Source organism: Bacidia gigantensis (genome assembly GCF_019456465.1).
Source record: "Bacidia gigantensis strain McMullin 20006 chromosome Unknown contig_245, whole genome shotgun sequence".
Taxonomy (NCBI): Eukaryota; Fungi; Ascomycota; class Lecanoromycetes; order Lecanorales; family Ramalinaceae; genus Bacidia; species Bacidia gigantensis.
The window spans coordinates 1,050,150-1,063,008 of NW_025408601.1; the positions used below are offsets into that span (position 1 = coordinate 1,050,150).

The 12,859-nt window shown below is 49.6% G+C and overlaps 4 protein-coding genes across 4 annotated transcripts; 2 read left to right on the forward strand and 2 right to left on the reverse strand.

Moving 5' to 3' along the window:
• Positions 1–1,241: 1,241 nt before the first annotated feature.
• Positions 1,242–3,271, reverse strand: KY384_005367 (uncharacterized protein; the record flags this gene model as incomplete). The annotated part of the gene is made up of 6 exons (XM_044813868.1): positions 1,242–1,468; positions 1,528–2,011; positions 2,060–2,469; positions 2,519–2,601; positions 2,668–2,821; positions 2,935–3,271. 6 exons carry the CDS (start codon positions 3,269–3,271, stop codon positions 1,242–1,244), a joined length of 1,695 nt encoding a protein of 564 aa, XP_044669169.1.
• A 1,882-nt stretch (positions 3,272–5,153) lies between these two features.
• On the forward strand, positions 5,154–5,906 carry TFP1 (Vacuolar H+-ATPase V1 sector, subunit A; the record flags this gene model as incomplete). Its single annotated transcript, XM_044813869.1, has 2 exons — positions 5,154–5,185; positions 5,384–5,906. The coding sequence occupies 2 exons, from the start codon at positions 5,154–5,156 to the stop codon at positions 5,904–5,906; spliced, it is 555 nt and encodes a 184-aa protein (XP_044669170.1).
• Positions 5,907–5,978: 72 nt separating this feature from the next.
• On the forward strand, positions 5,979–10,945 carry VPS1 (vacuolar protein sorting-associated protein 1; the record flags this gene model as incomplete). Its single annotated transcript, XM_044813870.1, has 10 exons — positions 5,979–6,100; positions 6,765–6,834; positions 6,907–7,001; positions 7,057–7,202; positions 7,256–7,806; positions 7,854–8,495; positions 8,607–8,871; positions 8,924–9,008; positions 9,071–9,221; positions 10,373–10,945. The coding sequence occupies 10 exons, from the start codon at positions 5,979–5,981 to the stop codon at positions 10,943–10,945; spliced, it is 2,700 nt and encodes an 899-aa protein (XP_044669171.1).
• A 200-nt stretch (positions 10,946–11,145) lies between these two features.
• On the reverse strand, positions 11,146–12,769 carry KY384_005370 (uncharacterized protein; the record flags this gene model as incomplete). The annotated part of the gene is made up of 4 exons (XM_044813871.1): positions 11,146–11,934; positions 12,060–12,445; positions 12,511–12,647; positions 12,702–12,769. 4 exons carry the CDS (start codon positions 12,767–12,769, stop codon positions 11,146–11,148), a joined length of 1,380 nt encoding a protein of 459 aa, XP_044669172.1.
• Between the last annotated feature and the right edge of the window lie 90 nt (positions 12,770–12,859).

A 12,859-nucleotide genomic window follows, 5' to 3' on the forward strand; every position in this document is an offset into this window, starting at 1 on the left:
AGCCAAACGAAGATGACGATACTTGGCTCGAACGTGTCGAACAACTCCTCACACATAACCGTGACCACCGCTTGGCGGCCCCTCAATCTGAACAACACGACGCGGAGATCAAAGAACTGACAGCGGACCGGCACGTCTATGCCATGTGGTGGGATTTCTATGCCGTCACCGAAGCTTTGGTATGCTCTTCCCTTAATCCATTTTCTGCTTTCCGTCCGGCCAGCTTTAGGAATCACAAATCATCCACAGATCGAGCAAAATCCGCTGGAAATTCACATTATTTTGAGCCAAGCTTGACTGACACGACCTGCTTTCGATTGTGTAGAAGAAGAGTGATCGCCCTGGAACGATGCCGGAGATGGTTTTCGGTGGACCAGATACCGCAGGCACAGTGTGGGTTAAAATCTACCGTGTCATCGACCCTTCACAGTCTTTCTGTCCCGATGCAGATTGTGGCGTGAGGACAGCGCATTGCCCGCTTCCCGTTCTTAAGGTGCTGGAAGACGTGGTATGGTATCATGAGAGCTTGGTGAGTCTGACTGCTCTTCGCGTACCCATTGAAAACGACTTCAAATCATTTAGTAAGTCCGAGGGCTCACGGGTGAGAGCAGGACAAAATGCTGGCATTCGATGTCGCATACGATTATCGACGACCATCGAAAGATGATCCTAGTGCGCCAAAACCCATCCCGAGTATTCGGGATCGCATGGGATTAGTCTAAGCCAGGGGTTGGAGACATGCAGGCACAATTGCTCGGCGAGATTGCTGAAAGTCACAAATTGACGCCGTTCAGTAAAGCCAATGACCGCAAGAAATCAGTCGGTTTGGATGACAACCTGCGGATACTCCATCATTTGCTTCAGGAATCAAGGGTCGCCTAGGTAGATGCTGCAACAACATTAAGACAACATGCAGTTCTTATGTAAGAAAAGAGACTTCCACAGCCAGAGAACATTGCGAGCAAGGTTAATTATGGTTCCTTGCATATGTCCGTTGGTCTACATCAGTCTTGTACACTTAACTTTGCGCTGTGTCGTGATGCATCAATGCTCGTGCATGCTAATGGCTATTCCAATCAAGCCTCCCATGGCGTCCTGCCGAAACAATATCCCAGTAGTGATGACTCACCCCTTACCTGTCCGCCCATGTTGACGCCGGTAAATGCATCTCTATGCTACGCTGGAGTAGGCTCACATGTGGGCGTCTATACACGGTAAATGCAGTACTATATATCGATTCTCTAGTAGGTATGGCGATGTGAGGATTGTGAACTGACTCGTCTTCGCAGTAAGGACGATGGTTTGGGGTCTTTGGTCCATATCCGGACTTTCTTATCGTCGCCTCCTGATGCAAACATTGTGGGATTTGCAAAGTTCCAGGACACAGCATTGACGCATCCATAAGCGTGACCGGCGAGCGTCTCGATCAGGGTACCATTCTCCTTGTGCCATATGTAGACTTTGGAATCTGAAAAGAGTGTGAGCATTGATACTCCGTATCTCTGAAGTTCAATGGGGAATGCTCACTTGCGCTACCACTGATTACGAGACCCTCGTCTGCGCCACCAAAGGCACTTCGGATGATGAAACCACCTTGCTCTTGGCCGAAGTATTTCCGAACAATGTCGGCACTTTCAATGTCAATTAGATGTACCTCGTCGTTGGCCATGTTCACGAGCATCGTCCTCGAGTCACGGCTCACGCTTATGCATGTCATTCGGTGGGCAACCTTTATGCTGTATTCCTCCCGCCTACTGGGTATGTCATAGACCGTAATATAATTCTCAGTAGACATGACCACCAGCTTTTGGCCGTTAGGTGTTATAGCACAATCTTGGGTCCTCAAGGCTGTCGGCCAGTTGAATGGCTCCCCTCGGCCGTCTGCCGGACGAAGGCAAAGCTGGGCGTGTTTATCGAGCGCTCCAGTAACGAAGTAATTACCGTCAGGTGTCCATGCAGCACTGGAAACACCTTGTTCTTGGTGATCTACAATTAATATACAACGACCAGACTGTTACTGGTCAGCGCCGCGATCGACGATGAATTGAGATTCACTTACTATCATGTCCCACATTCTGGCTTTTGCGTCTCGGCCACAAGTGATAAGCTTGGAGTCATTCGGACTCCAGCTCAAGTACAGAACGTTATCACTATGCTCGGAGAGTTTGTGCCGAACATCAAACGTATGGGTATCATACACAACGACAGTGCGAGACTGCCCGCAAGCGGCAAGGAATTTACCGTTGTGAGAGAACTCGACGTACCAAACTTCGCCGTCACTCTGAGTCAGTTCTATGGGTGACCGTAAGGGGAATTCATTTTGATCGCACTTGTGGTCAGTAAAAAGCGAGGTAGGTCTTGAGCTTATCGGGTTGTGATACAAACACTGCGATATCTGGCCTCGATGGACTTGATCAAGGAGACCCGCAAGTCGATGTTGGGGTATCATAGCAGACGGAGAAACAAATTCTGATATTATGGTCAGTATCAAACTTAGTATCACACAAGGGTTCCCTACTAGATAGTTCGGAGAGCAGCTTCTGACGGCCATCTAAGATTGTGGTCCAAGTCAAGTCTCCCGAAGGATCTGAAACCATGTATCTGATACATTGGTTAGCTCTAGAACCTGTGATGGTGATTTTGAAATGGTGGTAGCAAATAGCTTACCCTGATAGTACATTGAGGCGCCTCGTGTCATAATTCAATGGTTGCAGCTCCGTTTGAAGGACCGTGAGTGCTTGTGTCCTCGAATTCCGCTTTAATAGTTCGACATACTTCTGTTCTCGTATCAAAAATTTGATTAAGTCTGGATCCGCATCGTCTGCTAGCTTCAGACCCATTTGATGGGGAGGACTTCGTTGTCTGATGCTGACCCCCCTCCATCTGGCTGTCTAGGGCGGCCAAAAAGTAGAGATTCGGCTTCAAACCATAGACCTTCAAGTACTGCGTGTCGGAAAGCTGCTACGGATGGACTCTCAATTTGATAGCCACTCTCTTGCCCGAGTCTCTCTGCCGCTTCATCATAGCCAAGGTCCTCTAATCCTTGTATGAGTAGTCTCGTAACCTCTTCTCTATCGTGACCAAAGAAGTCTTTACTCCTCTTCTTGAGTTTTGATGGCGAATAACCATTCGCATGTGAAGTTTCGATGCCATTAGTCTCCGTGGAATGGCCGTTGGTGCCGTTAGCGACTCCATTCTTCTGGGGCACGCGTGATGACCCGTTGACGTGACGATGAGTACCGATGGAATTAATAGGAAGCTCGTGTGTCATGTCTTGAGTCATCAGGCGGCGCCGCTTTGGGGCAGAACGTGACCCTCTTCGACGCCGGAGACCTTCGGCGGTCGAATGGTCTTTGGATCCTCTCTCTTGTTCTACGGTATATCCAAAATATATTTCCTCTGGGCCTGAGCCTCCTTCGCTGCTCGTAGAAGGACTTCGTTGTCTCCTTCGACTTCTGGTCTCCTCGCTAGGACCACCAAGCAGCTGCGGGGCACCTGTCCCTTGTCGGGTCAATGTAAAAGATGGATCTTGCTGGCTTGCAATTTGCACGTGGGACCGGGTTTCTGAGCGGGGTTGGGCTGAGATATCTGGGGAAATAGCAGTAGAGGATGGCGAGTCGGCTGGGTAGGCGGAAGTGACTGGGGTATGCTGATGTTGGGGGCTCTCGTCTGCCAGGACGATTTATGCGGAACTTCCGCGGATTGAAGTTGACGGTCAAGTGAAGCAGCTTCTAGCAGATCTGCCGTGAAAGCTGTACTCCAACTTCTGCTGGAGGGAAGCGTTTCTCGCTCGCCTGCTCTGACCGGCGCTGTAGTCTAATTCTCGCAAGCTTCCCGCATAGAATAGCAGGCCTCCGAGAAAACGGTGTTTCATGAAGCTCAGCAGAAGCGAGAATGGTCGTTTGAAATGGTGGTTCACGATTGAGACGACCGGCAAACCAAGTATTTGCCGAGGGAAGACGTCGAGGATGAGACAAGAGCGGTTGTTGCAACCCTTGATGGCGGTTCTGATATTTCTATAGACGTGAATATTATGCTGAGCAGATCACTCGAGAGTATGCGAGCTTTAGTGGGTGCTTCTATGGTGTATGGCTTTCAAGAGGCGGAGATGGAGGGAAGACCAGAGGCAGCTTGAGGTGGTGATTGATAGCCTAAGCCCGCTTTGGCCGGAGACGTGTGCGGCATGAGGTCAAGCGCCAATCAGGTACTGAAAGTTTATGCGGACTGAGATCTGGCTTTCATACTAAAGAGGAGGGCATGGGACAACTTCATAGGTCACGGTGCATTTCCTGCCGAGGGGACAGAATGAAAGGGAAAGGGTCTTGACGGTCTATATAAAGATCTAGCTGCGTCTCACGAAACATGAGCAACGCCTTTACGACCCTCCATCTTCCGGGTCCATCTGAAAGTAATGTCGGGCCCTGTGTCCAAGCATGTTAGATATATGATTTGATTATTGCAAGTCGCCAGAACAGAAGACCAAAGTCAGCAGACACTGTAGCCTGTTCGGCCGCTTTTCGACAACTCACCCCCCTATTTGCATGCAAGGGAGTCAAGCTTGTCCTTGGCCTGTTCAAGGGTTAGGTGCTGAAAAGCGCGATACGACGTGCACGCTGTTCTGACAGTCCAAAACAGCTTTGAGATCGGGTTCAAGAGGGGCAACTTGGGAATGACGAGATACCTAAGTTCGCCGCACTGCCCTGGTCTGGTGCATGGCGTGAAGCAGCCTTGGCAACCCCTATTTTAACTTTCCATTTCGTTATCGATCCGTCAAGCACCCTCTGGTGCCCTCATCTAGCTGGAAGCTATCTAGGCCAATCCTTTGCTCGAAAGTTGGTGGAGCGAATCGACGACAAAGAAAAGCTGCATGGCACGCATTTGACCAACTGCCAATCGAAGCGAACATTGAGGCAGTCAGCTCTGAAGTCCTCTCCACCACTAAGCAAGCTTCCCACAGCAAGTTTGCATCCCTTAGGCTACCAGTACTCTGAATCCTTCTCTTGCTGCTGAGACTCGAGTACTTTCCTCTTGAGACCGAGTTTACGCGTACAGTGGCACCGAAAAAGCATTCAAAGCGAGAGCGGCTGGAGGCTTGAGAGGAACACCATGGCTCTATCTATTCCGTTCCTGGTCCTGTCATTGTCGCTAAGAACATGATTGTTGCTCTGTATATGAGTTGGTCAAGGTAGGATATGGCCTACTTGTGGGAGAGGTCATTCAAATAGAAGCCACTGTCAGTCGAGTCAGGACCTGAATTGATGGAAACTATATAGAACGGAATTCAACGGCCCCTCCGATCTATTGCGCATGTTGTGGACTCAATCTGCATTCCTCGCGGTATCAACGTTCCTTCTTTGAGCAGAGATATTCCGTGGGACTTCAGATCGGAACATCTCAAAGTAGGAGACCCTATCACAGGTGGTGATGTATTTGGAAGTGTATTCGAGAACAGTCTACTGAGTGACCACAAGATCTTATTGCCACTAAGAGCTAAGGGTACAATTACGCATGTTGCAGAAGCTGGCAGTTACAAAGTCGACGAGAAGGTCTTGGAGGTAGAATTCGAGGGCAAGAAGTCAGATTACACCATGATGCATGCATGGCCCGTTCGAGTCCCCCGGCCTGTCGCTAAGAAATTGCCCTCAGGTTCCTCCTCCATTGTTGGCCGAAGAGTTCCAGACGCCTTGTTTCCTAAGGGACAGGGAGGAACCGTGTGCATACCTAGCGCTTTCGGCTATGGCAAGACTGTGATTAGTCAATCTGTCTCCAAATTTTCCAACAGCGATATCATCATTCACGTGGGATGTGGCGAGCGTGGTAGTGGAATGGCAAAAGTCCTGATGGATTTCCCGGAAGTGAGTGCTTTTGGTAGCAGCATCTCGCATCCTGAACCTGACTTCGAATAGCTGTCTATCGACATTGACGGCCCGAAAAAGCATATCATGAGACGCGCATCGCTAATTGCTAACACTTCAAACATGCCCGTCGCCGCTCGAGAGGCATCAATCTACACCGGTAGTACCTTTGCAGAATACTGGCGCGATCAGGGCAAGAATGCTGCTATGTTGTCAGACTCAACATCTCGATCGGCAGAAGCTCTGTGGGAGATTTGAGGACGAATGGGCGAGATGCCCACTGGCCACGGTTTTCCTGCTTATCTTGGTGCAAAGCTTGCTTCGTTTTACGAGCGAGCTGGTCAGACATACGTTCTTGTTAGTCCGGAACGTAAAGGTAGTGAGAGTATCGTGGGTGCTGTAGGTCCCCCAGGGGATGACTTTTCAGATCCACTTAAAGGCAGTATTCTTGGAATTGTACAGGTTCTCTGGCACGAAATGAAGGGGAGGGGGCTGCAATTACCTGAAAATTGAATCGAAAGCACGGATTGGGGCAGAAACCTAGGAATAGTTCCGCATTCTCTCTAGAAAACAATGGGACACTCGTCCGCCCTCAATCACAGAGACTCGAAACTTCGCAGTATTGATGATATCGTGAGATCTGGCTGTTTGTGGACTAGTGCCTCGTGCGGAATTAAGGGAAAACAGGGGTCTAATCACTGTTGATAGATATGACGACCGCCTCAGATTTCCTTCACACTCCTCCACATGATCATATATACTCTATCTCTCTTCACGGATCACAAACTGTCCCCAACTGACCGTCTCTACCGCCATACTCCTTGAGAATCTATCCAAGATGGCCACGCAAAGTGGCTATTCGTACGCAAGCTCAGAAGTCGGACTGGAACATTACTGAACGGTGCACAGGATTAACGTCAATGATCCGCAACTCATTACTCTTGTCAACAAACTACAAGATGTCTTCACTACGGTTGGCGTACGTTTGCGCTTTTAAAGACATGCCTGCAGGCTCTGAACATCCACGAAGCTGATCGTGCTGCCTGCTTAGGTCCAAAACCCTATAGACCTCCCTCAGATAGCCGTGGTGGGTTCGCAATCGAGTGGAAAGAGTTCGGTACTTGAGAATATAGTCGGGAGAGATTTGTGAGTTCCCAGACCAAAATTCAAAGCAGAAGATCGAAGATTAATGAAATTGTAGCCTACCAAGAGGCACGGGTATCGTCACTCGGCGGCCACTTATACTTCAGCTCATCAATCGGCCACCGCCTGCTTTACCGCAGCCCAACGGAGTCAATGGAGATATCAAATCGACAGACAAAGAATCCAACGTTGACGAATGGGGGAGTTCTTGCACATACCTGGCCAGAAATTTCACGACTTCAACAAGATACGGCAAGAGATCGTCAGAGAAACAGACTCAAAAACGGGTCGGAACCAAGGAATCTCACCAGCTCCCATCAACCTTCGAATATATTCTCCCAATGTCCTCACGCTGACCCTCGTCGATCTGCCCGGTCTGACGAAAGTACCGGTTGGAGATCAGCCAAGAGATATCGAAAGACAGATTCGAGAGATGGTCCTCAAGCAGATACAAAAGCCCAATGCTATTATACTAGCGGTGACTGCTGCGAACACAGATCTGGCTAATTCAGATGGGCTGAAGCTGGCTCGTGAAGTAGATCCTGAAGGGCAACGAACAATTGGCGTCCTGACTAAGGTGGACTTGATGGACGAGGGAACTGATGTTGTAGATATTCTTGCCGGTCGGATCATTCCCTTGAGGCTCGGTTACGTACCCGTGGTCAACAGGGGGCAGAGAGACATCGAGAACCAGAAGGCCATTTCACACGCTCTGGAGAATGAGCGAAACTTCTTTGAAACTCATAAAGCCTACAAAAACAAGAGCTCTTACTGCGGAACCCCTTATCTCGCTAGAAAGCTCAATCTAGTAGGTGCATTGGCTACAAGTCACGGCTTCATTATTGACAATCGTAGATCCTCATGATGCATATTAAGAACACGCTCCCAGATATAAAACAGCGCATAGCAACATCATTAGCGAAATACTCTGCTGAATTGAATCAGCTTGGCGACTCAATGCTCGGAAATAGCGCGAACATAGTACTCCAGATCATTACAGAGTTTTGCAACGAATATCGAACAGTCTTGGACGGTAACAATCAAGAATTGTCAAGCACAGAGCTGTCTGGAGGAGCAAGAATCAGCTTCGTGTTTCACGAGCTTTATTCCAACGGGGTTAAGGCAGTGGATCCTTTCGACCAGGTAAAGGACATTGACATTCGAACAATTCTATACAACTCTTCAGGCTCGTCTCCAGCTCTGTTCGTTGGAACTACCGCCTTCGAACTTATCGTCAAGCAGCAGATCAAGCGTATCGAGGACCCTAGTTTGAAATGCGTTTCCCTAGTATATGACGAATTAGTACGCATCCTCGGTCAACTTCTCCAGAGGCCCATCTACCGCAGGTATCCGTCATTGAAGGAGAAATTTCATTCTGTGGTCATCAGTTTCTTCAAAAAGGCAATCGATCCCACGAACAAGCTCGTCAGGGACTTAGTGGCAATGGAATCTTGCTACGTCAACACTGGTCACCCTGACTTTTTGAATGGCCAGAGGGTGAGTGATTTTAAATTAAATGATCATTTTCCAAACCTCGAATCGTCCCGAGTGTCACATTTCATTCCGAGCCCCTCACATTTCACTCGTCCGGACTAATGATTCTTTCAGGCTATGGCAATCGTCAACGACCGCTCTAGCGCCGCGAAGCCCACCCAAGTCGACCCCAAAACGGGGCGACCCCTTCCACCAGCTGTTCCACCCCGGGCCTCGAGTCCATCGCTAGATTTGACGGCGGACGGCGGGTCTGGATTCTTTGGTAGTTTCTTCTCGAGCAAGAACAAGAAGAAGATGGCAGCCATGGATTCCCCGCCACCACAGCTGAAGGCTTCAGGGACGCTCTCAGATAAGGAAGCCAACGAAGTGGAAGTCATCAGTAAGGGATCAATGATGTTGATAGACTCTAGTCATGCTCACAATCGCGCTAGAGCTCCTGATCAACTCATACTACAACATCACGAAGCGCACCATGATCGACATGGTACCAAAGGCTATCATGCTTAACCTCGTGCAGTAAGTGACCTAAAGTTCCTGAATGCCCTCCATGACGGTGGTCATAGATCTGACAAGCGTAGGCATACGAGGGAAGAAATGCAACGAGAACTCCTCGAAAATATGTACCGGACCAATGAGATAGATGAATTACTGAGAGAGAGCGAACATACGATCCGACGACGGAAGGAATGCCAGCAGATGGTGGAGAGCTTAAGCAAAGCAAGCGAGATTGTAAGCCAAGTACAATAGTCGATAACCCTCACGTCACGCACGGTATCCCATCCCCAGCAAGCGATTGTTACGCCGGAGTTTTGTTTGGCCTTGTGATACCTTTATGTTCCGAGAGCAAGCTATGGGTAGCTTGCACTAGAGAGTGGAATAGCGATTTAGACAGGCGCCATAAAGGCGAGATACAGTGTAATTGCATGAAGTTGAAGCAGCGTGGCCCAAGAAGACAAGCCGCCATATTTCGTTGAAACTCACCCTTCTCGCAGCAAAGAACAACCATTGAGTGGGTGGTAGTGTTGCGGAGATGAGGAATTTCTCGAGGACAAGAGCTTGATCGAATCATGTGAAATTGTGACAGCACTAATAGTAATGCGAGCTGTCAGCCAGTCAGCGCCAGGAAGATTGACGAGACCCTAAGCCCTGCTGCAGGGTCCCTAGTTCCACCAATTCCACCAGTTCCACCAGTTCCACCAGTTCTATCACACCGTCGCCCCTTTCGGAAGCGAAGCTTTTCCTCAAGTGGGCTAAGAGATACCTACTTGAGATGTGCTTTGACCCTGAGGGCACCAGTAGTGACTGTGAACGCGCAGACATCGGATTTTTGGAACTTGAAGAGAGGTCTAGAGTCCAGACCACGGCGAGAGCTTCTCATCTGGAAGATGGCCTCCTGGTCAGGGGGTCTCTTTACCTTCCACTATCGTTCTTCTTTCACATCCATGAATCGTGCTGTTACTCTCGCAAGCACTGCCTTCTTTCTTGAATCTTTCTTGAAGACTAGACGACTGGAAAGTCTCACGCTTGATCAAGAGCACTGGGAATACCGATCACGGTGTTGACTATTGCGCTGCCTGTACATCTCTCCTGCTCTAAGAAATGACACCCCGATTGTTCCTTCTTCTGTGCGCTGTGGCTACTTTCCGACATGCCTCTGCCGTTGCAATATTCCCCACCTGCGCTGTAATTGCTCTCGCACCCCCACCAGTCTTCTCTTATAGATCCTCGACTCACTTCTCGAGCAGACTCCCTGTTACTATCAGGCCCTGACTTCATCTGGCTGCATGTCCTATGACACAGCATGCTTCTGCAGGCCGCCCGCGTCGACGAACTATCTTTCCTGCGTCCAAGGCGTTTGCGATCAGGCTGGTATTGCTCAGTTCTCGGAATGGGGAGAGCAGCAATGCGCAGCGGTCGGCGTCACGTTCAGCAGAGGCTCAGGAAATGTCGCTACGACAACAGCGGCCCAACATGCAGATGCTGCTGCAACCACTGGGCCTGTCCCCACTGGTGGATTTGCTCCAACTACAACGTCCTCCGTGGGCCAGCCAGCTCCAACTTTCGTCAACCCTCAGCCCGAGTCCAATTCTGGAGGTGGACTTTCCGCCGGTGCGAAAGCTGGAGTAGGCGTCGGTGCTGGTCTTGGTGGTGCGCTGGTTCTCGGCTTAATTGGCTTCCTTCTCTATCGCGAGCGACAAAAGAAATATACAATGGCGCAACAACCACCGCCAGTGGAGCCGGTGCCTCCGGCTCCAGCTATGTCACATAAACCAAATTCTTCAACCGGAGTCTCTGGTATCAATGGCAGCGAGGCCACCAGTGGTGCTGCTACGTGGACGACGAATGAGACCAAAATTACACCTGCGACGGAACATGAGCTCACTGGTGATGAACCAACACATCAGCATGATCTTGAAACGGGACATGGAGAACCGCAGTCGACAGTGTTGTGACACTTTCTCTCTTGCGAACCTGCCATGAGCGTTCAAGTCTGTAATGGTGTCGATTTAGCGAGCTGGGCGTCATGGTGGGTAGGGTACGACTGTCGTTAGGAGACAACGTAATATCGGCAGTGATCAGACTCCAGCGAACTTCCAACTTCTGACATTGAATCGAATCCTGCTACTCGCTTTTAAATTGACACTAATGACTATTACATGACTGTGCAACCGTACGACATTCCTGTCGGATCAAAGCCAGCTGTCGGCATGCCGCCCATCATCAGCATACTTGACGGATCAACCGGCATCACAAAGCCTCCTCCTGTTGTGAGTAAGCCTCCGGTAGGGTCTCCCCCGCTGAAGCTTCCACCGGTAGGATCGAAAGTAGGATACGAAAATGCATTACCCGAGCCTCCTGCAGAATTCATTATCGATTGGTTCGTTTGGGACATCTGATCCTGCCAGCCCTTCCAGAATTCCAAGACTTGGTGCAACTGGTCACTTGTCGTGTCTGTTGCTTGTCCAAAAGGCGATGTCTGTGGAGGGAATCCCATGGTAGAGGGTTGTTGTATAGGCCATGGAGAGCTTTGTGCCGGTCTATAGGGTGGTCGAGCGGGGAGGACGTTGGCTTGCGGCCTGGGTCTGAAGAAGGATCGACGTTCATGTGATTGATAATGGTAAGGAACCGGCTGCGGGCTCGCATCTAGTCTCATTGCCACTGTATGAGCAGGTGGCAAAGGATTTGAATGCTGTGGTCTTGATGGTCCTGGTTGCAGACTTGGAGAATATGAAGCTGGGCGTTTCATGATGGGCAACGTCGAGAAGGAGGTAGAAGGCTTCATGGGTGAAATGTCAAAGAATCCAGGTTGAGAACTCAAGTATTCCATCACTGGCCCAAAGAGCTTTTGGAAAGACTTGGATAAGTTGTATGATATCGAGCCATCAGCCCATATGACAACCCATTCATCTGGAACATGTGGGTTGAGCGTGATGTATTTATACTGTATTTGCAACATTGATCAGACGACGCCGTCACCTTCGTCGTGCTAGGGACGAGTATATGAAATGAAAACGGACGGGAAGGATGGTCGGACTCATTGAGATGTAGAGATGGAGCGAAACGTACCCATTGCTCATCCCTCGCCGTGACGGTAAATCTTTTGGTCAGTCGTGCGGTGAGCCCTGGATAACCATGTGGCTCCGCGAGTTTCTTATTCCACGCGAGATGCCTGCCTTCTTTACAGGTAATTAGATACCCTCCGTTGACACCAAACAAAGCTCCATCAGGTTCATAGCCAGACTTCCATCCGCCCTCAGTCCCAGCTCCGGTAAGCCACTCCTGCAAGATGCCATGAAATTCGTCGTCAACGCCTGCCCAGCGGAAACCTTGATCGGAGACGGCGAAAAAGGTCCTAGGATTTGTACCTACGGAGACACGGATTTGTGTTCTAGCATGGGCTTTGGTATCAAGCCAACTTGCAAGAATAGGTGAACTCTGGGTGAGGTTGTGACCTAGAAAGCCCCATTGCAGACGTTACGGCCTAAGCGATGAGCTGGACGAGAAGAATTCGACATACTTATGGACAATTTCTGTTCCGAAGTTTTGAAAGAGATAAAAGCGGCTTTGTTCGCAAAGGCAATATCGAATATTTGCTCAACTACTGGAGACGTACAGGCCAAAAGGTCGGCGAGAAAAGAATCGAGATCGGGCGTCCTGTGGTTGTCATGAGCTGATTCAATCATACCATCGAAAAGGGAAGGGAATCACCAATAAGCTTTTTTCCCAGAATCAAAGAAGTAGCCACCTTCAGGAAGAAAAAGCAGCTTCATGGCCATTGTTACTAGGGTTTGGGTATGTGAAGAATGAGGGTCAGGGATGATTCAGTATTGCCCCTCGCGTAGCCAATCTCAGCCTTCCTTGCCTTT